The sequence below is a fragment of the Hemicordylus capensis genome, chromosome 5 (genome assembly GCF_027244095.1).
Source record: "Hemicordylus capensis ecotype Gifberg chromosome 5, rHemCap1.1.pri, whole genome shotgun sequence".
Lineage (NCBI taxonomy): Eukaryota > Metazoa > Chordata > Lepidosauria > Squamata > Cordylidae > Hemicordylus > Hemicordylus capensis.
Genome location: NC_069661.1, coordinates 167,194,921 through 167,221,911, shown reverse-complemented (window position 1 = coordinate 167,221,911; position 26,991 = coordinate 167,194,921). Strand labels below are relative to the sequence as shown.

Here is a 26,991-nt window from a genome sequence, read left to right as displayed (position 1 = left end):
AACGGCAGGAGGAGCCATGGAAGAGGCTGGGAATGCCACCTGGCCCAAGTTGTACACTCCATGGCAGAGACCATCAGCCCCAGGGCCTGGGCTAGCAGCATCAGGTCTGCTGACTCAGCGCAAAGGAGTGGGGAGATGACATCCACGATCTTGTCTCCTTTTGGGTAGGAGAGTCACAGTCGCTGGAACACCCCCTGCAGGCAGAGATGGGCTGTAAGCACCGCTATTATTTTCGTGAACACCTGTGAGGCCATGGCTAGGCCAAATGGGAGTGCCAGCTACTGAAAATGGAGATTGTTGTAGGAGAAGCGTAGGAATCTTCTGTGCTCCGGGGGAATAGGAATATGCAGGTGTGCCTCTGAGAGGTCTACTAACATGAGGAAGTTGCCTGGGAGGATCGCTTGCTTGATGGAACGCAAGGACTCCACCCGGAATTTCCTTTTCCTGATGTATTTGTTGAGGCGTTTGAGATTCAGCACCGCCCTCCAGGAACTGTCCTTCTTGGGCACCAGAAAGAGATGTGAGTAAACACCTGGACATCTTTGTGTCCAAGGAAAGGGCTTGATCGCCCGTATCTGAAGATGTTGGATCACCTCGTTCATCAGAAGATGCTTTTCCATTCTCTGGGAGTGCGGGATGGCATAGAAGTAATTGTGGGGTGTCAGGGATAGATCCAGCAAATAGCCCCAGCGAATAGCCCCGGGAAACCATGTCTATCACCCAGCTATCTTGGGTCATGGATAGCCATGTGAGGGCAAACCGCTGAAGTCTGCCCCCTATGGGCAGGGAGTCACTGTCGCTTATTAAAGTTGGTGGCAGCATTGGGGGCTCTATTTCCCTGTGTTCTGGATGCTCCTCTGAACCGTTGTCTCCATTGGTATATCTCAGTGCCCCTAAAGTTGGAAGTTCTAAAATCTCCTGATCGGAAGGAAGAAGAGGTATGAGACTGACTCTGGTTCCAAAAGGAATGACCAGGGTTGCAAAAACCTCTACAAGTGTCTCTCCTAGTAGAAGGCATAGCCTTTTTTTTTTAACCCTGGTTTCCACCAGGATGGGATCTATAGCAGGACCGAACAGGTTAGTGCCTGAATAGGACAATGCAGTTAAGGCAATCTTAGCACTAGCAATAGCAATAGCACTTACATTTATATACCGCTCTATAGCCGGAGCTCTCTAAGCGGTTTACAATGATTTAGCATATTGCCCCCAACATTCTGGGTACTCATTTTACCGACCTCGGAAGGATGGAAGGCTGAGTCAACCTTGAGCCCCTGGTCAGGATCGAACTTGTAACCTTCTGGTTACAGGGCAGCTTTTACCACTGCGCCACCAGGGCCTCCATTTTGTGGGCTAAGCAGCTTGCACCATTAGTCCCCCCCTGGAAACTCTAAACTGAGGCAAGGCATTAACAAGATGGCCAACGCCATGTCCTTCATGGCAGACTCTAGCCTTGACTGTATCCAGCAGGCGGCTAGAGCCTTGGCTGCTGTAGTAGTCTTACGCAGGTTGCTGTGGCTGAAGGGATGGCAGGTAGACTCTAAGTCCAAGACTCATCATGGTGCAGGGGCACCGGCAGATCAGAGTCAGACCCATGATGGAGCAACAGGGCCGGGTTAGGCAAGGGTGGAGGTGGCTGGGATGGAGTAGGTAAAATAGGAGGGGTCCCTTGGGCCACAGAGATAGGTGGCTGTGGCAGATCCCTGGGCAATCGGGGGCATCTGGTACCTCTAGCACCAGACTCAGAACTAGAAGAGCGGTGGCGATGGTGTCGCTTGCACCGATGCTTCAGTGGCTTGGGTGCAAAACGTTCTCGTTCGAGGAGGAATTGCCCCCTCCTTGGATTGGAGTCTGTAGAGGAGGACAAGCATCTGTTGTGGTGCGGCTTGTGAGCGGGCAGTCAAGGTGCCCGCAGAGAACGGCAAGATGGCCACAAGAGAGGCAACTGAACTGGTGGCTGGGTCTGTGTAAGCAGCAGGAGGTATTCTTTAGCAAAGAAATGTTTCAGCCAGCCAGCTGCATCAGGTGGGAAGGGGGGGTACCAGCCCCAGGAGAGGGGGCCCGGTGTTACCTGAGGGCCCCCCAGCCGGCAATGCATCAGGTGGGTCACCCACCGGGTGATGGTCATCCTCCCCCTTTTTTGTTCTTTTTGTGGTTTCGTCTGCTTACACACAACCTGTATCAGCAGGTGTTCACTGAGGCAAACAGAAGTCGAAAGCTTCTTTGCCTTTTTAAGTTTGCCCCCATTAGCCTCCTTACTGTGCCTGGACTTTTTTGCCACCTTTCTGGGGGACAAGAGCTGGCTGGGTGCCAGAGCCTCCGCCAGAGCAGGAATGGGCGCACCAAAGTTAGCCTCTGAGGTTGCCATTAGATCAGGCTGCAAGGCTTGGCCAGAGTGGTTGCAGAAGTGAAATCCCTCCGATAGGGAGCCACTAAGTACTTCTTCAGCATGGGCAAGCTTCATGCTGGAGACTGAATGCTGAGCCAACAGAGAAAAACGTGGAACCAAATTAGGCAAAGCATAAACCAAAGTGAAAAAGCCAAACAGCTGAATTAATAACGGAAAAAAGTGTTTTGGGAGGTTGGAAAAATAACAAAAAGCCTATAGGCAAACTCCTCCCCACCCTTGCACACACTACAGAAGAGGGTAGGGCAGAGGGAAAGAGAAAAGCCAGATAAATAGAGCAATTTATGAAGAGCTAAACTCTCAGCTTGCGAGCCTCAAGCAGACAGGACCGCAACTGGGGATGGTGCCCTCTGGTGGGAGGAACTAGCCTTCGTTGATTTCCAGCCTGTCTCGAGCATGCTCAGTGACTAATCCCATACTGATGAGCTCCAGTTCAGGGGGGGAAACAGGTCTGTCTTGAGGGTCTTTTTAAAAGCAATCAAGATGGAAATGCTCTTATTTTAACAGGGAGCATATTCCAAAGCCCCAGGGCAGCCACAGAAAAGACCTGTCCTGAGTTGCCACCAAACAAATCGGTGGCAACCATAACTGGACCTCCGCAGATCATCTTGACAGGTGGCAGGGTTCATGACAAAGAAGACATTCTCTTAAGTAGCCTGGACCCAAACCATTCACGACTCTATAGGTAATAACCAACACTGGTTATTAACAGTCTGGCTGCCTCATTCTGTACCAATTATACTTTCCGGTTGCTGCCAGAACCTAAGGGGTATACTCGTGGGTCAAATGGGCCGTAACCCAAAATTTGGCTTAAAAGCCGATAACAAGCATTCCTAGCTACTGCCTCAACCTAAGAAACCAAGGAGTTTTGGATCCAGGAGCACTCCCAAGCTACGTATCTGATCTTTCAGGGTGAGTATAACCCCATCAAGACCACACATATCTAAACCATCTCTCAGGTCCCAATCTCCCACAATCAGAACCTCAGTCTTACTTGGATTCAGCCTCAGTTTATCCGTCATCTACTCCATTACCACCCCCTCCAGGAAGGCATTTAGGGAAGTTATGCCATTTCCTGATGAGGTCTATATAGAGAAATAAATTTGGGTGTTATCAGCATGTTGATAAGACTCTGCACCAAATCTACTGATTATCTCTCACAGCAGTTTCATGTAGATGTTAAAGAGCATTGGAAACACGTACAGACTATTCAGGACAGAATCTTAAATGCTTATTTAAAATTCTGAGAAACCAATTTAAAGTCACATTTTAAGGCAAGCCCCACTTTAACAATTTAAGAACCGACATTCACATTTAGTGCTCACTTTCAATTTTACCCCTTATAAAAAGAACTTACTCTTATGTTTTCAATTTATATTTTATGTTCAATTTATACTCTATCCACCTTCCTTCCTTCCCTTCTTTCAGTTTCACATTTAGATGGAGTCATATCTACATCAAGCAACTCAAGAGGTATATCTTAAAAAAATCAATTCCTATACATCATGGATTTCTTTTGAATACTATACAAGAGGTGACTAAGGCTTTAGAATGGTCAGAAGTACAGTAGAAGTTAGGTTAACTTTCAGAGATTTTACTTGAACTGAATACACTTTTCCTGATGTATAATTTTTTGTTTTCATTGTAATAGATACGGAGTGTGAAGAAAGCAAATGTGTTTTGGATCTCTAAGCAGTGCTGCAAACATTATCTTAAACTTGCCACATGTTGCTTGAAATAAGTAGCTAATGTTCAGAGATGTGGTCCCTTCTGTTTGTTTCCAAAAAGAGATGTTATCTGGGACATCCTCTCTTCAGGTCTCTGGGTGGTACTCCAGCTGACATTGGTGAGGCAATTATAGTATTTTCAGACCAAGAATGAGGAAGTACAATTTTCCAGATCAACATATGCCACTACAGAAATTCTGTGTTTCTGGCAAACAGGGGACTTGCCAGAAATTCAAGCATCATCTTTGTTGTGGTAGAAGAATGAACTGAGTAACTTCAAGTATCCAAATACCATAATTCATGTGCTTGTGAAGTTTTCCCACACTGAAACAGGAGTTTAAAATTAGGAATTTAAAAGTTTGTAAGAATGAAAAAATGAAATACAATTTCCAAAGATTCAGAAGTATGTAGCAGATCATGGAAATGAATTTTTCAATTCAAAGCAAAAAGAAAATGTCACAATAGGTATGTAAATCGATCCCGACTCACATCACTTACACAAAGAATTTTAACTGTTACACATGTCTGATTTTTCAACTAATCTTCACTAAATGTAGAGTCCCAATATTGCTCCTTACCTAAATACATATGAAATTTGAGGGGGAGGGATGGCAAATGGTGTAGATAAACCGATTAATGCTAGAAGGTGAAAGTTGAGGCAAATTTGAAGGCCCATTTTTTTCTTTCCTCACTTTAAATACATAAGCACTTACTGTCCCTCTAATACCCCCTGACCACCACAGTTTGCCTCTCCACAGGTCTTTTCAGTTGCCCTCATTTGTTATGAAGTGGGAAGAAGAGAAATTTGACAGCCCAGAAAAGACCCCCCCCAAAAAAAATTGCTTTCCCCTTCCTCAGAAATGAAAATTGGATTTTATTTTATTTTTAAATCAAAAATCCTCTCTCCCACTTCAAAACAGATATTCAAAATCCTTTGTGGGCAATTGAGTTATGAACCAGAGCACTTGGGTTTAAAGTCTAATCCAGGAGAGAGCAAGTATGAGGGAACAATGCATCAAACAGAGTTGGCAATTTTTGTTTTTTAAACCAATCTTTACATTTTATTAGCCAATAACAAAACATGCACAGGAATCTTGTCTCCACAAGGGAAGACAATACGCACATCCAGTGCAGGTTATTAACCACACTACTAAATGACCTAGAACTTCTGGTCCACCTTCTCACAAATATCAGATGAAGATGTTTACCCTTAGTCTAGGTTGTCCACTTCAGACTGCAGGAGGCACTTCAGATGACAGAATACTCCATATAGATAATACTTGAATAGCACATCAAGAGGAAGACTAATTAAATCCACCTGCCACCTAGTTCTGAACTTTATTTTACATTTAGGAGCATTCCTGCTGTCTGAAGTAGTTATAACCTGTACAGTAGTATAGGTTTGCTTCCTTATCCATTCTTTGAGAACTAGGCTTCTCTCTGTCAGGCCATTCTAAGAATGGAAGCAAGTTCCTTAATATCTAGAGAGTTAATAAGAATCTCCTAGCCTAGAGCACTGCAGAACACAGTGCTTTTGTTCACATACTTTTGTTCTCCAGTTCTCTGCTATGCGGAGTATGTGTGTCCCTCACACATTTGTCCACAGTGTCATCTGCCATGGCCTCTTGGACACCACAGTGATGCTCATCATTTCTATGGGAGAAGAGAGAGGATGTACACTCCCTTGTCCAACATGAAGATGTGTAGTATCAGCGTCTGCATACTTTGGGCTCCGATACTTCCACTTCTGTTCACAGACTAAGGGAGGATAAATAATTACTTGCAAATTGCCCATTCTGGGAGGCTGAATACTAGTTAGTGGAAATACAGTACCTTAAATTATTCTGTGGATTGTGCCATTAATCCATCAAAACACCATTTCCCCTTTTCAATCTGTCATAATATAATGCTGTTCAACAAAAGGATGAGATGACAAAATGATCCAAATTACCCAACAGCAGCATATACCATCATTTGCCATGGTACATAAGCTTTCAAATTGACCTTATCTAAATTATATTTGTGGAATGTGTTTTGCAAATAAAACTGGAAAGTATCAGGAAATAGTACTTAAGCCGGTCAAAGTACACATTATTCAACTACAATGAACTACACTGGTCTGATTTATGTGGCAACTACTACACTAACACCACATTTTAATAGGCCTGTTTCTTGATTATTGGAACAAGAGTTAACCTCATTTCACATCTGATGGGAGGAAACTGAACAAATGCTCATTACATTTAGCAATAGTTAACATTCATAAGCAAAGCTGAGCTCATAAGGTTAAGTGTTGTGGTCCTACAAATGAGATTTAGTATGCTTTTTCAAAAAGAAAACAAATAGAAAGAAACATTGGTCCTACCGTGAAGAGTTCTTTCACCTCTGAAGTAGGAGGTCACGGCTCACAATGGGTAGTCTTCCACTCCTTGCTCCATATAGACAGGAAGTCTCAGGTGTTTCAGATAGGTGATGATCCGCCCCCTTCTCCCAGCATGCCCAGGTGCACTTCCCCAGTTCCGACTGTCGTGCCTCATGACGCCTGGCTTTTTCGCCTAGCTCCAACAGTGTTACGGACAAGAGATCGGCATGCAAGGGGTGAAGGATAGCGGGGCGGAAACCTGAGACCTTAGAATCGTTAGTACTGAAATTGAAACATTAGTAGTACTGATATCGAATTACTTTAGAATTGCTGAGGTCTGTGCCCGATCCACGGGTGGGCCGCGTGACCTCCTACTTCAGAGGAGAAAGAACCCTTCACGGTAGGACCAATGTTTCTTTCTCCCTCGAAGTAGGAGGTCACGGCTCACAATGGGACCTACCAGAGCAGTACAGGTACCCGTGGGGGCGGGAAGTGGATCGATTTCAGTTGTGTACTACCTGCTGTAGTATAGTCCTCCCAAAGGCTGCCTGTTCTGCGACCAGGGAATCGATTTTGTAGTGTTTTAGGAAGGGAGAGGGAGAAATCCACGTGGCTGCCCGGCAAATCTCCCCCAGTGGTGCCTGAGCTGAGAATGCTGCCGAGGTGGCTGCGCTGCGGGTGGAATGGGCAGTGATCCCCCGTGGTACTTGCATCGACAGGGCCTGGTAGGCCGTGGCTATGCAAGCCCTCAGCCAGCGGGCCAAGGTGGTTTTGGAGGCCTTGGAACCCAAGGACCTGGCATGGAAGGATACGAAGAGGGCCTCGGATCTCCTCAAGTCCTTGGTCCTTCGAATGTAAATGCGCAGGGCCCTGCGCACATCTAGGGTGTGCCATTTACGCTCTAGCGGGTGCTTAGGCTTGGGACAGAACGACGGTAACACCAGCGCCTGGGACCGGTGAAAAACAGAGTTGATTTTAGGGATGAAGGTAGGGTCTGTTTTAAGGACCACCGCGTCTGGCTGGAAGATGCAGAGCTCCTTCCGGACCGAAAGCGCTCCCAACTCCGACACCCTGCGTGCTGAGGTGATAGCAGCTAGGAAGAGAACCTTGTACGATAGGAATTTCAGAGGAATGCTTCACAGCGGTTCGAAGGGTGGGTTTGTCAGAGCATTCAAGACCTTGTTGAGGTTCCATGAGGGGAAACGATGGACTGGAGGAGGGGCGATATTGTTCGCCCCTCGCAAGAAACGTGATAGGTGGGGGTGTAGAGCTAGGCCCCCCGCACCCTTCAGCTTAAGCACCGAGGCTAGGGCCGAAGCCTGTCGTCTTAGAGTATTGGGTTTTAGACCTTGATTCAGGCCCGCCTGGAGGAAGGCCAGAACCTGGGGGACCCTGGCTGAGCTAGGGTCGACCTTCTTGCGCCTTGACCATCTGAGGAAGGCGGCCCAGGTTGTCTGATAGATTCTATTTGTGCTCTGGCGCCTTGCGGCCAGAATCGTATCCTGCACCGACTTAGAGTATCCCTTTTTTTCTAACAACGTGCGCTCAAACTCCAGGCGTGAAGTTGAAGCCAGGCAGGGTCTGGGTGCCATAACGGCCCTTGGGACAGCAGGTCTGGCCACAGTGGAAGGGGCATTGGTTCCGCGGTGGGGAGCAGCACCAGATCGGCGAACCATGGGCGCCTTGGCCAGAATGGGGCCACCAGAATGATCTGTGCTGCCCTCTGTCAGACTTTCGCCACCACCCGAGGGATCAGGCCTATTGGGGGAAAGGCATACAGGAGGCACCATGGCCACAGAGCATTTAGGGCGTCTGTGCCTTCCGCGAGGTGATGATGGAACCTCGTGAAGAAGCGGGGTAGCTTGGCGTTCTCTGGGGACGCGAACAGGTCCACCTGAGGGTTCCCCAGCCTCCTCTGAATCTGCCTGAACACTTCGGGGTGGAGGGCCCACTCCGCCTGGTCCACTGTCTGGCGACTGAGCCAGTCTGCCTGAATATTGGAGATTCCACTCAGGTGCTCCGCCCTGATTGACTGCAGATGGGGCTCCACCCACTGGAACAGGGCATCGGATTCCTCCATTAGGGATCTGGACCTGGTTCCGCCCTGACGGTTCACATGAGCCTTGGCCATCATGTTGTCGGTCCTGACCAACACATGTTGACCCTGTAAGAGACCCGAGAAGTGGAGGAGGGCCAATCTGATGGCCCTGAGTTCCAACCAGTTGATGCTGTGTTGGGTCTCCTCTGCAGTCCAGCGGCCCTGGGCCGTCTGTCCTTCGCAAAGGGCTCCCCATCCCGACAGACTGGCATCTGTAGTGACGGAGATCCTGTCGGGCTCCCTTAGGGGGTTCCCCTTCTCCAGGTTCGGGGATAGCCACCAGCGAAGTGACCGCTGTACCTGACGTGGGAGCGGTATCAGTCGCCCTGTGCGGGTTGAGATATCGTCCTGGAAGGGCAGTAGCATCCATTGTAATGGACGTGCGTGCCACCTTGCCCATGGCAGGCATTTGATGCATGCAGTCATGGACCCCAGGACCTGTGCTAGCGACATGATCCTCGCCTGCGTTTGGTTTAGCAGAGGCTGGATCTGGTCGCGCAGTTTCTCCCTCCTCTCTATAGGGAGGGATATGGTGGCCGCCTTTGTGTCGAACCAGGCTCCCAGATGCTGGATAGTGTGAGATGGTTGGAGCTGGCTCTTGGCCTCGTTTATCAAAAAACCGTGGGACTGTAGCAGCTGACGGACCCTCAGGACATCTGTGTTCACCTGCTGAAGGGACTGTGCTCGAATCAAAATGTCGTCCAAGTAAGCATGGACCCTGAGACCCCTCAACCTCATGTGGCCCACCAGTGCAGCTAGCACCTTGGTGAATACCCGTGGGGCTGAGGAAAGCCCGAAGGGTAGTGCCCTGTATTGGAAGTGTTTCTGGTCGTAGTAGAACCTTAGAAACCTCCTGTGTGAATGGACAATGGGAATGTGAAGGTATGCTTCCTTCAGATCTATAGACGCCAGGAAGTCGCCGGGTGCTACTGCTTCTCTGATAGAATGGAGGAACTCCATCCGGAAACGTCGCTTCTGGATGTAATGGTTTAACTGTCTGAGGTTTAGGACCGCCCGCCAGGTTCCGTCCTTCTTGGGTACCAAGAACAAAATTGAGTAAACACCACGCCCTATCTCGGGCACGGGCACAGGCTCTATGGCCCGTATCTGAAGCAGGTGGGCTAAGGCCCGCTCCATCCGCTGGTGTTTGATCTTGTTCTTGGACCTGGGGGAGGCTAGAAACTGCTCCCGTGGAAGGGAGTTGAACTCCAGGCAGTAGCCCGACTGTAGTGTGTTTAAGACCCACCTGTTGTTTGTGGAGGCTGCCCACTTGGTGGTGAAGTGTTGCAGCCTGGCCCCTACTGGCAAGTAGTCAGTTCTGCTTACGATTCTGCCGTCCACCCGTCTGGTGGGCGGCAAAGCGTTGTTGCCGCTGACCTGGTCTGCCTTTCTGGTTCCAGTGGCTGCTGTGTCCCCACTGGGGTCGTCCCTGGAATCGATTCTGTCGCTGGCCCCGGAAGCCGGCACCTTGCTTGTAGGGGTGAAAGGAATGTCGGTTAGTGCGAAAGGGTCTGCGTGAGTCTCTGCGGCCCGTGGGCATGGCCTTCTTTTTGTCCTGTGTCTCTACCAGGACTTCATCAAGTGCCTCACCAAAGAGGTTGCCGCCCTTGAACGGGGCGGAGGCCAGATTGGATTTTGATTTTGCATCCACCTGCCAGCTTTTGAGCCATAGCGATCTACGCAGCACCACGTTTGCTGCTATTGCCCTAGAAGAGGCTTGGATGGAATCCAGGCTTGCATCCGCCATGAAGGCAGCAGCCTTTGCCAGTTTGTTGAGGCCTTGTCTGAGTGCGGTCTGGCCCGGCTCCAGCTTGGTGAGGAGGTCCTTAACCCACAACACGGAAGCGCGTGCCATGACAGAAGTGGCGGTTGAAGCTCTGATGGAGCCAGCTGCCGCCTCGTGGGCCTTGCGTAGGAGGGCCTCCGTTTTCCTATCCTCCAAACCCTTAAGTTGTTCATCCCCCTCTTTATTTACAATGGCCCCTGATACCAGGGACACTATGGGCGGGTCTATTTTGGGCACCGCAAGCTCTGCCATAGCCTCATCTGGTAGGATATAAAGCTTCTTGGGGAAGGAGCTTGTGTGTCTGACGGCCGCGGGATTAGCCCATTCGGCGTACATGGTATTCCGGAAAAGTGGTGGGAAGGGGACCACGGGGCGTAGGTGTCCAGCTACAGGGAAAACATCTAGCGCCAGCTGGCTTGATGTCTCCTGTGCCTCTGGCTGTGGAGCTGCAGCGTTGATTACCCTCTTGGCTTTGGATAGCATCACCTCATACATATCCTGAGGAAACAATCTCAGGATGGGGCTCGGTGTCTGAGGGGTCTCTTCCTCAGAGAGTTCCCCTTCCTCCTTATCAGACTCTTCAGGTTCAGTGTGGTCCCCGGGATTTGGCTCTGGAGGGCGTCTATCTCCAGATCCATCATTCAACCTGGGCGCTACTGCCGAGTTGTCAATAGACCTGGGCGCTGTTGGAGTGGGGGTGATTACTTCCCCACTCCCCCCCGCTCGATTTGCCCCAAGGTGACGTCTGCAAGTATAAGTACCCTCAGAGGTGCGCCTGCGTCTTAGTGTGCGGCTGCAGCTGCGTGACCTTTCCGGGCTGTCCTCAGAGGAAGAGGAAGGGGACCTGACCCGTGTTCTCCCCGAGGTGGCCTGCGGGGACGCACCCTGGGGTAAGATAGATACTTTCCTCATTTCCCTGGCTACAGCCTCCTTAACTGAGCGTGAAAGTGCTCTAGCATTCGCTCTCATTTCCTTGGCCATCATTTCCCGCACCCATTGTGCTCTTTCCTGCATCTCCTCAGAGTCCCTGAACGCGACACTTACCTGGTGCCGACTAGGTAGCGAGGGGTGCTCAAACCTGCATCCATAGGGGCTCGCCAGGTGGTGCGGGTTGTTCTGGCCGCAGGTTGCCCCTAGGGGTGTATCCTCCTGGAATGCGTTTTGTGCCCCAACACCAGCGGATTGGGTGAGCGGTCTACGGACTTCACCCAGTCGCCTATCGTCGCATGCTGCAAGGGTGAGGGGTCTATGGACTTCGCCCTGCTGTTCAGCGCCTCTGTCGGGGTTGGCCAGTCTCCGCACCCTTGAGCAAGGGTTTAGACCCGCTTCAGTCTGGGGCTCCCAGGAGGGTCCGTCTGATGGCTCCCGGGTGAAGCCATACGGTCCCTGTATGAAAACAGGGCCTGTCCCCGATTGCCTTCTATCTGGGATACAGCCATGGTCATGTGGGGCCAGAAAAACCTCTGGTGCGTTTAGGCCAGCAGATGGCGCTGTTGTCACTTCCTCATTGCTAGTGGCTGCAATGGAGACAGCCTCCATAGGTGGCAGAGCCCAGGGGAGGGGGGACAGAATGGCGGCGCTTGTGGCCCTCTCCTTGTGAGGAGACCGCTCCCCAGGGGCGACCCGTGTGGGAGAAAGGGCCCCCACCAGTGTGCACACTCCCGAAGCGGCCACAGCCGCCAAGGCAGGGGCGGCCATGAAGGTGGGGGCGGCTGTGGTGGCGGCCATGATAGTCTGCTGCGCGGGAGCTCGCGGCATGGCTGTCTCCTCCAAATCGGCGGAGGGGGCCTCGGCCGCCATTCTATGATTGGCCGTAATGGCGGAGGCGGCCGTAATGGAGATCGCTAAGGTGACCGTAAAGGGGGTAACCTCCATGGCGGCGGATTCCCCAGTGGCAGCGGCGGCCGTAGTAACGGCGGAGGCCGCAACGGTGGCGGGAGCCCCAGCGGCGGGGGCCTGCTTGGCAGTAGCGGCCGCCGCCTGGAGAATAGCCGCGTGACATCGGGGGGTGAGTTGGGGGCGGCTGTGATGGCGGCCGCCGCCTCCGTGCTGGCCGACGCGCTTGGCTGCCGCCTCGTGGTCCCTACCGCTAGCTCCGGCAAGGGAGGGCAGATGGCGAAGTGGGACGTGGAGGGGCCTGCCTCCTCTCCCCAGACTGCTGTGGGTGGACCCGGGGGGGGCGAGGGAGAGAGGGCACCCGCTCCCCCCAGCCTGCCCACCAGCCACGTGTGCTTCCCAGTCTCCCCGCCACCGCAGTGAATCACTGCAGGCGGCCTGAATTAGAATTCTCTCGCTCTGTCGCTGAACCGGCAGAGTATGCTGAGCTCTGCCCCCAGCCTCCTCCTCTTTTTTCTTCCCTTTGGGAATGGTCTTTTTTCTCTTTCCCTGACCATGTGGTTCAGGGGAAGAGGAATGGCGGACTCTCTTATGGGACTTTTTCTTAGGCACCCTAGGGTCCTCCCCGGTACTCTCTGAGAGGGAACCCTGTAGGGTATCCCCAGTTTGTGAAAGGTCCATATTAGTAAAGAGAGAAAGCTCACCAAAGAAGAGTTGCAAAGTGATTCGGGCAGGAGCCTGCCCAGATGCGTCTATACAGGAGCTAAGACAGGAAGGAACTGGGGAAGTGCACCTGGGCATGCTGGGAGAAGGGGGCGGATCATCACCTATCTGAAACACCTGAGACTTCCTGTCTATATGGAGCAAGGAGTGGAAGACTACCCATTGTGAGCCGTGACCTCCTACTTCGAGGGAGAAAAAACATTCTTTCAAGATGTTTTTAGACCGAGGTTTTATTTAATGTGTGGCTGCCATCTCACCATCTGATTTTACACACACACACACACACACACACACACACACACACAGAGCCAGTGTGGTGTAGTGGCTAGAGTGCTGGACTAGGACCCGAGTTCAAATTCCCATTCAGCCATGATATTAGCTGGGTGACTCTGGGCCAGTCACTTCTCTCTCAGCCTAACCTACTTCACAGGGATTTTGTGAGAAGAAACCTAAGTATGTAGTACACCGCTCTGGGCTCCTTGAGGAACAGCGGGATATAAAATGTAAAATAAATAAAAATAAAATAAATAAAACTAATCACATCACACAAGAAGAGTAATTATCAAGAAAAAGAAACAGAGGTTTGCCAAGTTACTGGATGGTGACAATCAATTTAGCTTTGGTGGATGGTACTTGACCCACCCTCAGAGGGAGGGACAGCACAAAACAACTCCCCTCTGTGATACCCAAGTAATTTAGGGGATACAGAGGGAGCCCTCATTTTGTGCTAATTATAAGAGACCAACTCTGTCCCCCAGTTCTCTGAGACACACAGAAGTAGGGTAGGGCTGATATATCAGTTCATGAAGACCACTTACTGCCCAGTGGCAGATGCAAAGCAAGAGATAGTTCATTAGCAGTACCAACATTTGCGGCCAGATCACTCATTCAACATACTCAGGATCAATCTAGACGTAAACAATGTCAAGAGTAATTGCATTTCCTTCTTTTAAAAAAAAAAACCAGATACAGGGGTTCCCTGAGCCTATATGTGGGGGCGGGGGGGGGGAGAATTTAGCCACACCCCTCATGGCAACATGCTGATGGCCATGCCCCTAGACATCACTGCTTTCTCTGCTTACCTGCAGAGACAAGGACTGAACACGGGGGCTCAGAGAGGCATGGTCAGTAGGACATAAGTTCTTTAGCATGTCTTTAGCCATGCAGGGGGCATGGCTAAAGAAAACAGTGCATTCCCATTCTCCTCCCTCCATGTACACAATAACGTCTGCATAGGGCTTCAAATGAGAGCAGCTACCTATATCAAGAGTTTAAAATGCACAGCTCCTTTTATACTGATACAATTGACAAGTTCTGCACAAAGAACTTTAGTACCAGTGTTCCCTGTAAGAGGGATTCCCAGATACTATTGACTACAACTTCCATATGCCCCAGTCAAAGGCCACTGCAGCTGGGTATTAAGGGAGTTAACATCTGGGAATCCCTCTTACAAGGAACATTGTTTGGTACATAGGTGTACAAGTAAAAAAAATGCATGCCACAAGAAGTCTTCCACCATACACCACTTAACAGATGACAAATCTTTCAAGGACAAATCTGAAAAACATAAGAACTTCTTGTCACCTGCAATTCTCTGGAGCCATTGGCTGAGCTGCTCTGCTGTCAGGGAATATTTACAAATATGTTAAGTGCTGAAGGAGGGCCGTTCCATATAACTGAAAGGATCACTTTTGCAGGGAAAGAGAAAGCCTCAGTTTGGTTGACAAAGAAAAAAAAGTTGCACAGAGACTATGGACAGGAGACATTGTGCAGTGTTGATAGGAAGCATGAACAAAAAACAAGTTGTTCTAAAAGAACTAATCAGCCTACTTTCCTTTCACTGTCTTTACATCTGGACTAAATTTGGTGCAAATCGAGGTCCACAAGTTAGATCTCCTGTGCTTCAAATGTTCAGGTGTCCGCCATCTTGGATCAGGGTGGAGTCATCATTACAAACTGCATCACTGAGGTGTCCCTGTGTGTCACTCACTACAGCTGTTCCAAGTTTGGTTCAACTCGGTTAGACAGTCCTCAAGTTAGTGCACTAGCTCCTCAAAGGTTTATGCATCCACCATCTTGGATCGGGTTGGGTTACATCATCACAAACTACATAACTGGGGCATCCTAGGTGTCCATTCAGCTATAGCAAATTTTGGTTCAAATTGGTTAAGTCAAGTGGTTCACAAGTTAGCTGACTTGCGCCTCAGAAGTTTATGGTTCTGCCATCTTGAATCAGGATGGATGACATCATCACAAACTACACCACTGAAGTGTCCCTGTGTGTCACTCACTACAACTGTACTTAATTTGATTCAAATCAATTAGACAGTACACGTTAGCCCACTTGCACCTCAAACATCCACTTGTCTGCCATCTTGAATTGGGGTAAATTACATCATCACCGATGCTACTGAGGTGTCCCTGTGTGTCCCTACAGCTGTAGCAAAATCGGTTAGGCAGTTCACAAGTTAGCCCACTTGTGCCTCAAAAGGTTACATGTCCACCATCTTGGATGGGGTGGGTGACACCACCACAAACTACGCCATTGAGGTGTCTCTACAACTGTACCCCATTTGGTTCATATTGGTCTAGGTGTTGTGAAGTTGATAGTGTGGGGGGACAAACGGACGGACACACACACAGAATACCGGGTGATCTCATAAGCCTACTGGAAAGTAGACTAAAAAACAGCTATGTTAAGGAGTTTGAGCCTATTTCACTCAAATACCATATGCACATTAATCCAACGTAACAAGCAGCACATATGCACACGCAACACAGACCTTGTCCAATGCTTGTTGGCATGTGCAATCACAGATTTGCTTCCCAGCAAATACTGTATACAGATTTCTGGTTTGAGTATGTTAGCCAGCCCAAAACTGGTACTGTAATTCATAAGTGCATCCGTATCCAAATTCAACCAAAGGCATTAGTGGATACAAAAAGACTACCACACAATTTAAAACTGCTATCAAACTTCAGGAGCCAGTAAGTGGAAGAGTTCCCAGGTGACAATCATCTTCAGCATCATAAAACAATAGCACAACTAGCAAGATACTGAACACAGCCAAGTGTGGCACTTACGGCAAGATTAAGCTACCATACAAAAACAGCAACTTACGAAGCCTTAGCAGCAACATATAACAGTGCAAGGTGGAGAAACTGAAGCACCATACCCCTTGAGAAATAATCTTTTAAAAGCAGAGTTGTCACAAAGTTGGCTTGTACAGCATTCTTACACACAGTTGTGCCTCCATGCCCTACTGTTCTCTCCCTGGAACATTAATAACTTCTTTCATCATGACAGTAATCACTGACCAGCATATGCAACAACAAAGTACAGGTGAGGCTAAGAATGCATCTATATTGGCTTTTTCTAGTCTTTCCCGCCCAATCTTGGGTTGAGCTGCCAACATCTAAGGGGCCAGAAAATCCATTATGCACCAAATGATTGTTTGCAGCAGTCTTTCAAGGTTGCATTTGCATAATACAAATGACTTGTGACCCACTCTCCTCTTTCCAAACAAGACACACAGAATGGAGGGCTTAACAGCAGCCCTTACCTACCTACACATGGAAAACTAACACATCAGGGAAAGGCTAGGAGGGAGCACTAGGTGGTTTTATCCCACGAGGAGCTATTTGTCAGGCTCCAGTTCTCCCGTTAAAAGCTGAAACAGGTCTTTAAAGAAGATTCCTACAATTCAGATGGAAACTCAGACAGAATGTCAAGCTATTGCCAATGCTACTGTTTCCTGGAATTTCCATAGATATTATATTTATTTTTAGAAGTCTACCTAGTCTCCTATTGCTAGAAACACACCAGGCCATGTGTTAAGCACTGACCCAATTTAAAAGAAAAACTCATCCAAAAGCAGGACTTGGAAGGTCTGCAGTTCAGAGGCAAAGCACATGCTTTGCACACAGATGGTCCCAGGTTCAATCCTTGGCATAGCTGGGCTGAGAAACAGGGGTGTTGCTAGGTACTGAAAAGATCTGGGGCCCAGGCCCACAGCCCCCCTTTTACATAAGAACAGCCCTGCTAGATCAGGCCCAAGGGCCATCTAGTCCAGCATCCTGTTTTACACAGTGGCCCACCTGATGCTGCTGGAAGCCTATAGGCAGCAGTTGAGGGCATGCCCTCCCTCCTGCTGTTACACCCCTCTAACTGGTACTCAGAGGCATCCTGCCTTTGAGGGTGGAGGTGGCCTACAGCCCTCTGACTAGTAGCCGTTGATAGACCTCTCATCCATGAAGTTATCCAAACCCCTCTTAAAGCCATCCAGGTTGTTGGCTGTCACCACATCTTGTGGCAGAGAATTCCACGCGTTGTGTGAAAAATACTTCCGTTTGTTGGTCCTGGATTTCCTGGCAATGAATTTCATGGGATGACACCTGGTTCTAGTGTTATGTGAGAAGGAGAAGAATTTCTCTCTATCCACTTTCTCCACACCATGCATGATTTTATAGACCTCTATCATGTCTCCCTGCAGTCGTCTTTTTTCTAAACTATATAGCCTCAGGTCAGGTGTTGTAGCCTTGCCTCATAAGAAAGGTTCTCTAGGCCCCTGATCATCTTAGTTGCCCTCTTCTGCACCTTTTCCAGTTCTACAGTGTCCTTTTTTAGATGTGGTGACTAGAATTGTACACAGCAGTACTCTAGGTTTGGCCGCATCATAGAATTGTATAAGGGCATTATAATGTTAGCAGTTTTATTTTCAATCCCCTTCCTAATGATCCCGTTTTGGATTTCACTATCCAAAGTTTGTTATCATCTGCAAATTTGATGGAGCCAGCATGGTGTAGTGGCTAGAGTGCTGGACTAGGACCAGGGAGACCTGAGTTCGAATCTCCATTCAGCCATACTACTAGTTGGGTGATTCTGGGCCAGTCACTTGTCTCTCAGCCTAACCTACTTCACAGAGATGTTGTGAGGAGAAACCTAAGTATGAAGTACATCGCTCTGGGCTCCTTGGAGGAAAAGCAGGATATAAAATGTAATAAATAAATACATAAATAAATAAATAAGATTTCACCACCTTGCTGCTTACCCCTACTCCTAGATCATTTATGAACAAACTAGAAAGCACCGGTCCCAGTACTGATCCCTGGGGGACCCCACTTCTTACTTCCCTCCATTGTGAAAACTCTCAATTTATACCTACCCTCTGTTTCCTGTCTTTCAACCAGTTAGCAATCCACACATGTATTGTTGTTATTATTATTATTATTAATTCAATTTCTATACTGCCTTTCACTTGTCCCCTTATACCATGACCACTAAGTTTCCTCAGGAGTCTTTGATGAGGAACTTTGTTGAAAGCAGGGTGGATTTGATTTAAATCACGATTTAAATCACTAGCAGGGTGGATAAAAATAAAAAAAAATGGATTTTTTTGATTTAAATCTGATTTTTTTTATTTTTATCCACCCTGCTAGTGATTTAAATCGTGATTTAAATCGTGATTTAAATCAGTTTGATTTAAATCAAATCCACCCTGGTTGAAAGCTTTTTTAAAGTCCAGGTATACTATGTCAACTGGATCACCTTGATCTACACACTTGTTGACATTCTCCAAGAACTCCAAAAGGTTGGTGAGGCAAGATTTGCCTTAGCAGAAGCCATGCAAGTTCTCTTCCAACAGGGCCTGTTCTTCTATGTGCTTTACAATTTTATCCTTGAGGATGCTTTCCATCAATTTGCCTGGAATGGACATTAAGCTAACTGGCCTGTAATTTCCAGGATCACCCCTGGATCCCTTTTTGAAAATCGGTGTTACATTTGCTACTTTCCAGTCCTCTGGTACAGAGCCTGATTGCAGGGATACGTTTTTTGGGTTTTTTTGCAAGAAGGTCAGCAATTTCACATTTGAGTTCTTTGAGGACTCTTGGATGGATGCCATCCAGCCCTGGCCATTTGCTAGTTTTCAGTTTTTCCAGACAGTTTAGAACATCATCTCTTGTCACTTCTATCTGACTTAGTTCTTTAGCCTCCATCCCCAAAAAGCCTGGTTCAGGAACAGGTATATGAGCCAACGTGGTGTAGTGGTTAGAGTGCTGGACAAGGACCGGGGAGACCCGAGTTCAAATCCCCATTCAGCCATGAAACTAGCTGGGTGACTCTGAGCCAGTCACTTCTCTCAGCCTAACCTACTTCACAGGGTTGTGAAAGAGAAATTCAAGTATGTAGTACACAGCTCTGGGCTCCTTGGAGGAAGAGCGGGATGTAAATGTAAATGTAAAAATAATATGTTCAGTATCCTCTGCCATGAAGACAGACGCAAATACTCATTGAGCTTCTCTGTAACCTACATATCCTCCTTAATAATCCCTTTCACTCCCTCATTGTCTAATGGTCCAACCGCCTCCCTGGCAGGTTTCCTGCTTCTGATGTATTTAAAGAAGTTTTTGTTATTCCCCTTGATGCTTTTAGCTAAATGTTACTCAAACTCTCTTTTCGCTTCCCTTATTGTCACCCTGGATTTCTTTTGCCAGAGTTTGGGTTCCTTTCTGTTCTCTTCCTTTGGACAGGCCTTCCAATTTCAGAAGGAAGTCTTCTTCCCTTTTATGGCTTCCTTGACATTACCTGTTAGCCATGCTGGCATCCTCCTGGACTTAGTGGTACCTTTCCTCCTTTTGGGTATACAATCTAGCTGGGCTTCTTGTATTGTGGTTTTGAGTAAACTCCATGCATTCTGGAGCGAAATGACTCTCCTGATTTTCCCTTTCAGCTTTCTTTTGATAATTAAACTCAATTATCTGCCACCACAATAATTATGACTGACTTCTCCCCAAGAAGAAACTTGAGGAGACCAATACTACATTGGGAGAGAAAGCATTTTTTCCTCAGCATAGCAACTTTAAAAGAGGAGACAGAGATGGGAAGCTATCGTTGCTACTGGAGGGGCAGCAGAGGCAACCAACCACCTTCTATCCAAGGAGGTTGTGGTTGATAAGATTTGGGGCTCTGAGTCCCATGGGCCACCCCTAATGATGCCCTTACTGGGAAAGAGCCCAAGACACCCTGCCAGGCAAAGATGAGAGACAATATGAAGTTAGATGGAACAATGGCCTGACTCAGTATAAGGCAAGTTCTTGTATAGCAGAAACTGAGAACTTAATATTTCAATACAATAGAAATGCAAACAGCTATGCCAAGACTGTACTTTACTTAACTATAATCACTCAACATTATTCTTGAACAACTATAGAACTGTACACATTTCAAACCATTTGTGTTCAATTTTGCAAACTTATACTTCCTAACACACACACACAAAATACACTAAGGTCAAACGTGGCAAGTTCCACCACTGCCGCAACTAATGAAAATGAGTGAGTGGTGCTTTCACATACAACTCGGCGGGGCCACAGAAGGAGCTTTCACTGCCATCTCCACTGCCATCACCCCGTTATCACCCATCTTTCCCGCTGCCGTAAACTGGTAACAACTATAGGGAAATACACGATTAAGTATATAAAAGTGTCTGCCAGGGCTTCCCTCCACCTTACAAAACTGTGCAGAGTGGCTTGAAAGAAATTGGAAGTGGCTCATGCGGACCTATGTATGTGAGGCATCTGGATCAAGTCAACACATTATTTATTTATTTCTATACAGTCTTTCAAATGAAAATTTCCCAGGGTGGTTTAAAATTAACACACAACGATTAAAACAGCAAGTACAATTGAGAGCTAATTCTAACACCTAATTTTCACTTACACATCCAACAGAGGTGCTCAGATACGCCCCACAAAAGAGAAGGCCCTCTTCTTCTCCATGCATCATTCCGATTGTGGAGGCACCCAGAGAGCCTCTCAGATCAAGCACCGGCAGGTTAATATGTGGTTGCAGGACCCAGAAGACTCAAAGCTAAACTAGGGAAGTGCACAAAACTGGTTCCATGCACACCCGGGAGGCAGGGAGGTGTAGCTTTAAGGCTCGGGGAGGGTGTCCTTACCTCCCTCACCACGCTCCCCTCTCTGGTGCATCTGCCACTTCCAGTTTTATGCTGACCATGGTGGCAGGAGGATATACAGCTGCCCTGTGCCAGCTGTTTTTGAAGCCACGCCCAAGGGGGAGGTAAGGACACGCTCCCCGCACCTTAAAGCTACCCCTGCTGTGTTTGAACCAGTTCTAACGCGAGTTTTCCATACCACTTCACCGTTTTAGGAATAGAATGCCAAACCGGTTCGTGCACATCCCTAAAACTAACCAGTCCCCCTCCCCGCTATTCTCTCCCAAACCCTGGCACACATCCGATCCAAGACGGCAGCTTGTTATGAAAGAGAGGCATGGGAAAGAATAACAAAGAGTAGAAAACAAACACAGAAGGACAAGCACAATGTGGTAAAAATAAAGAGCAAGAAAAATGACAAATCAGCCGGTGACAAATCACAAACAAACATGAATAATCTACTGCAGTTAGGGGTGGGGAATAAACCCTGCAAAGCAAACAAAATTGCCAGGTATATTGTAGGCAAGGAAAACCACCGAGGCATTCCTTAATAATGCCCTCACTTTTTCAACATGCAAAAGGTACTCAATAAGATTCAGAGAAACTGGAAGTCAGAGAGCCCCTGCTATTTACACTCAGGATACAGGAAACCTCATAGCAACTATTTCACCAATCTAAATACTGAATACCAAAACGAACAGGATTTTCACTTACAAAACACATTTGTGAAGTTTTCGGCTTCTCTGTGGTGCAATACAACAGTGAGCGGTTTCATTGTTTGATTCATTTAGCACTACTTGTCTTGATAAAAACCAGGTGCTTTAGCAATTCTACCACAGCTGGATCTCAGTGGGTCTACAATAATTTTTTTAAACGCACGTAAATAAAATGAACACATTGTGATGGCTACTAGAAGATAGGAAGATACATATCTCAGAAGTAGGGATTATGCAAGATTAATTACCATAACTATAAGCTCCTGTTGCAGACACAATTCCACTGCAAGATAGAAATTAATGTGTTCATCATGCCAAATGTAAATGCCCAAAGCAAATTAAACTCAGATTCATGAATTACAGTGTACTGGAGCCATCACTTGTGAGCAACAATTACAGGTACCATTTCGTTTGAGGTAAAATGTCAAACGTTGTCTGCCCAACACCCAACATTGAGTCTGCTCTCCAGAGGCAAATTCTAGCAGTTTTTAATTGCTTCATCAAACAACGTCCAATACTGACCTTACAGTTTATCATATTGTTCTCAATTACTCCCTCTATAAACACATTTGTCACTATAAAACCGGCACAAATAAAGGTGAACTCAAAACGAATTTTATAGCATAGTACTCTGTATTGGTGAAATAGCATACAAGAAAAAGTTCACTTTATATACTAAGATAGCGACTCTGAAATTTCTGTTGGGAGTCCTTAGTCAAAGCAGAGAAAATTACTCCCAATTCAAATATGTTGCTGTTTCTTACTGATCTAGTCCTAAGGCTCAAAATGAACTACCTGCATGATTCCAAAAAGTACATTTAACAAGTCATGTTCTTAATTCTGTGTAATACTTCAAATAATAAATCTTTGAGCAATGGTATAGCAACTGTTGCAGACAGAAGTCTTATGATCTTTCAAAGTAATGTGTTTCCCTGTGGGCATATTTTTAAGAATGTGGAGGACAGTGTTCCCTCTAAGGCTTGCACACTTTGCAAACTCATAAGTTTTTTGTAATGTCCACTCAGTTAATTTTAGATTCTGCTCAGGTTGAATTAGGAAGGTCCCACTTGGAACGCATGTGCGTGCACACTGCCTTGATACTGCCGCACAGAACAAAACTCATTCTGACCCCTGATGAAAAGAATTAGAGAGACTACTGGTGGAGGAACTGATGTGGAAAATGCTGTCAAAACTGAAAATTTTCATCAATGTCTCAGGTCAGAGCCACACAAAGAATCTAGCATCCTGCTCACAAATCTTTCAAGAGATGTTAAGCTTTCCACATGCATTCCTCCTACTTCAGAAACATTTGCTTAGAGGCAAGTGACTGCATCAGGATCTGTCCCTATAACGCAAATGGAATTCAGTTTTTCTTAAGGAGACAGGACTGGAAAAGAAGGGAAAGACAATAAGAAAACAGAAACTACATTAGAGATTTGAAGCCCTATATCTATGCAACATGCCACTCAATTTTTTAAAGATTAACCACTCCTTGCTCAGGAACATACTAAAACAATGTTCATTCAATGAAGTCAGTACCACTGACAATTGCCGCTACAGGATGCTACATCAAGAAGCTAATCTGAACTCTTACCAAATAATGTTTTCCCAGTCAGATACCATTTTGTTCCATTTTATTAGAATGTCAATAGCTTCATTTCATTGGCTGAGTCTCTCTGAAGACATAGTTTCACAGGGGACCCAAACAAAATGGATGTCTGCTGTCTGAAGCAATTTGTGTTCTATTATTTCCTCTTAGCAGGCCAGCATTCAGCTATCTACCTTCCAAGGAAACCATACATCACCTTTAATACACATGGAACTGTCTAAATATGGGGTGGGGGGGGAACCACCGTTGTGAATAATTGGTATTACTGGTATTGACATATCAGCTGGTTTCAGTTATTGCAACTAAATCATAAACAGAAGCTATCTATAATTCTTCAGTTGCAATCTTTCACATATTTTCTTTGGAGTATACTCCAATACATTCAGTGGAAGTTACTTCTGAGTAAACATGCAGAGAACTGAGCTGCACCAAGCCTTTCCTCTCCAGCCTCCAACATTGAGTCTCTCTGATCCAGCTTTATCCACATTTTCTCTGGAGAATTGGCATAATCATAATCTACAAGAAGGTTTTCTTCCTGGCTCACTAACTCTGCATTAAGCAGTACTGCTTTTTCTTAAAAATCACTCTGGAATCCACTGTAATGATCACCTAACAGACACAGACACACAATCCAGTTAATGTTGCCACAAACATGCAGAAAGGCTTCATTTATTTCAAGTGCTGCGATATTTGAATCACGCAAGCAGCTCAACCTGTTGCAGTAACAGAGGAGCTGCAACATGCACAGCAATAGCGTGCAAAGGCATTTACCAGAGAGGCTAGGAATTTATGGTCCTTCCCTAGTCATGCATATCTGACCAACTGGCAACAACACTGAAGGATGGAAACCGGATCTATGGAAAGACCCAGCACCTAACTACACACAAACACCCCCAACAACTGTTTGTTTTGGAGTGGCAGCAGCTGGCGCCTTAAGAGGATTGGATCCCTCTCCAGCGAATGGACCTCCTCCTCACAGCAACACTGCCTCTTCTTTGCCTATCACCCCAGCGAGGTCAGAAAAAGGTGGCACAGCTGCTGTTCACTTACCTGCCAAAGCAGGCAAATGAACAGCATTTCCAAGAAGCAGCCAACTCTGACCATTCAGGTGAAGGTGACCAGAGGTCTGCACCTTGCCACTGCACCACCTAGAGATAAACGTGTGTGCTAGGCATGTGCACGAACCAGTTTGGAGGCCCTTTTACAGACCTCCGAACCGGTCTGAAAGTCTGGTGGTTCTGCTGGTTTGAAGGTGGGGGGATAGCTTTAAGGATGGGGGAGGATGCTCCCCCCCCCACTGCAGCATCCCCCACCCCCAGGTGCTGTGTCTAATGGTACCTCCTTGCTGCTGTATATCAGACTGGAAGTGCCCGGTATGAGTGTGCACGTCGCAACATCCACACATGCACTGGGCACTTCTGGTCCGACGTACACCGGGGCACCAAGGAGGTACGCTGCCACCCTGCAGGTCAGTTTTTAGAAACAGCACTGGCAGGGGAAACATTGGGGGAGCACCGTCCCCGGTCCTTAAAGCTATTCCCCACCACCACCTTCGAACCGCCAGTCGCCGGCTCTGTGCACACCACTAGTGTGTGCAGGCCAGTGGTCAAGGGGAAGGCTGCTGTAAGGTGCAGATGCCAACACTTGCTTGCCAGTCTGCACTCCCTCTGCCCCAGGTGAGCTGCAGTGGTCAGAGCACAGGCAAGACAGCCACTCTACGAAAGGGAGACTAGAAGTGTGAGCGCTATAAGATATTCCCCTTAGGGGATGGAGCCGCTCTGGGAAGAGCATCTAGGCTGCAAGTTCCCTCCCTGGCTTCTCCAAGATAGGGCTGAGAGAGATTCCTGCCTGCAACCTTGGAGAAGCCGCTGCCAGTCTGTGTAGACAATACTGAGCGAGATGGACCTATGGTCCGACTCAGTATATGGCAGCTTCCTATGTTCCTCATTGCAGCTGCGGCTACCCCGGCTCTCTAGGCAGCAGGGCAGCGAAGACGAGGCCTACTGGGTCCAATCTCAACTGCTGCACCGTCTCTTGAGGCAGAGCGCAGGCAAACAAACAGAGGCTGCTTCCAACTGCCTCCACTTGTTCTTCTCTCCCTCGGGGGCCGCGGCACGGTGAGAGCCACAGCAGTGTCCAGAGCGCGCCCTCCCAGAGAGCAAGCAGGCAGGCAAAGGAGATAGCTGCCGTTCCTTGAAGGCGCCTGGCTGCCGGCTCACCTGGGCAGCCCGCTCTCTCTCTCGGGACAATTTTGAATAGGCCCACAGGGGCGCGGGAGGAAGGCGCGGCAGCGGGGTCCCAGCAAAGACTTGTTGCCGAGAGGCCCACAGCAGCCGGGACTGGCCCTCGGAGGAAAGGAAGGGAATGGGACCCGGTCCGGCACGGTCCAAGTTGCCGGGAATTGAGACTTCAGCTCATGGCGCGGCCAACAGGGTGGTGGTTTTGTTTTTCCTCCCGCCGGGCGCAGCTCTGGCGAAGCTTGCCGGGCTACCAGTTGCATTTTCGCATTCAGTGCTACCGAGACGGAAAGTGGGAGGGGGATCTCGCTGGAAAGGCGAGCGGGCCAGACCGATCCCCTTATCAAAACAAACCACGGCGGAGGGGCGGAGTGGGAAGTCAGCGAGTGTCCTGCGGCCAAGCCGCGACTCACCTTCTGCTGCCGCCTGGCCATGTCCGTGGGCTGCTTGGCGTTGAACGGGTACGCGATGCACCTCACGATGAAGGCATACAGCTGGAGCCGCAGCCGCTTCTCCTTCTCTTCCTTCTGCAGCCGCTCCTGCTCTTCTTTCCCTTCGCTGCGCACCGAGGGGCTGGGGCTGGCCGGTCTGGCGGCCGTGCTGCTCCCACTCCCCTGCCGCCCCGGCTCCCGGTTCGCCAGAAGGACTCGCTGCGAGCTGTTTGCACAGCACCCGCCGGCCACCACCAGCACATCCCGTCTCTCTTCCTCCAGCAACACCTCATCGGACTCTTCCTCGCTGGAGGACGGGTCGAGCATGGTGCCCGATCGCAGCGCACCGCCTGCTATCCGCAGCTGCTCGGACAAGCAAAAATCCCCCAGAGGCGCCTGCAGCCAAACTAGCGTGCCCCTTCCCAGACACGTCGAGCTTACCCGCCAGACTATTTCCTACAAGGCAGCCAGCGCCGGTAGCAGAAGGAGAGGGGCGGAGTTGGGGGAAAGGGTCGAGCTTAGGGATTGCTCAGAGCGGCTCCTATCAGAGACTGAGTTAGCCTGTCGCTGCTCTCCGAGCGAGCGAGAGGGAAGCGCAGCTCCGCCCAGCAGCCGCTCGGCTCACAGGTGGGAAACCTGTAGCGCCCACAACAAGCAACACGTGGAACGGAATGCTAATAACGCGCTTACGCGGCCAGCTGCGCTCCCTAGGCCGAGCCCTTCTCTCTTTCGCGGGACGAACTGCTGCCACTAGAGCCGTTCTGCTTTCTTCGTCCATTGCGGGCTGGCTGAATTGGGGGCGTGGCGACGGCATCTTCAACCGCTTTCCCGGTGCCTGCTGCTTGGTTCGGTGCAGGGTTTGATGTTGCAACTTTCTCTCATAGGACCCAGCAGCAAACAAGCCTTGTGTGTAAAAGCACGCAGACCTGTCTCTTCCTCTGCCCTATCTCCCGTATACTTCTCTTGTTCTTCCAGCTCCGACATTTGCCTTCCTGAAGTGCTAGTAAATACCGGCTCCAGGAACGTAGAGCGTTGAGAGGAAACGCAGGAGTGGATGACGGGGGTGGAGCGGAGGACCAGACTCTGGCGCTCGGAGTCGGAACGCGT

General features: G+C 48.4%; 1 protein-coding gene across 23 annotated transcripts in view; it reads right to left on the bottom strand.

Moving 5' to 3' along the window:
* CADPS2 (calcium dependent secretion activator 2) overlaps positions 1–26,456 on the bottom strand; it is a 522,314-nt gene extending 495,858 nt beyond the window's left edge. For 5 of the 23 annotated variants that reach the window (XM_053251789.1, XM_053251795.1, XM_053251800.1 and 2 more), the window contains exon 1: positions 25,867–26,455. In XM_053251789.1, coding sequence (XP_053107764.1) covers positions 25,867–26,211 — 345 coding nt within the window. In that variant the 5' untranslated portion in view covers positions 26,212–26,455. Of the gene's footprint in view, positions 1–25,866 lie in introns of all 23 variants that reach the window. The other 18 variants (XM_053251793.1, XM_053251798.1, XM_053251804.1 and 15 more) reach the window with 6 other exon arrangements.
* Between the last annotated feature and the right edge of the window lie 535 nt (positions 26,457–26,991).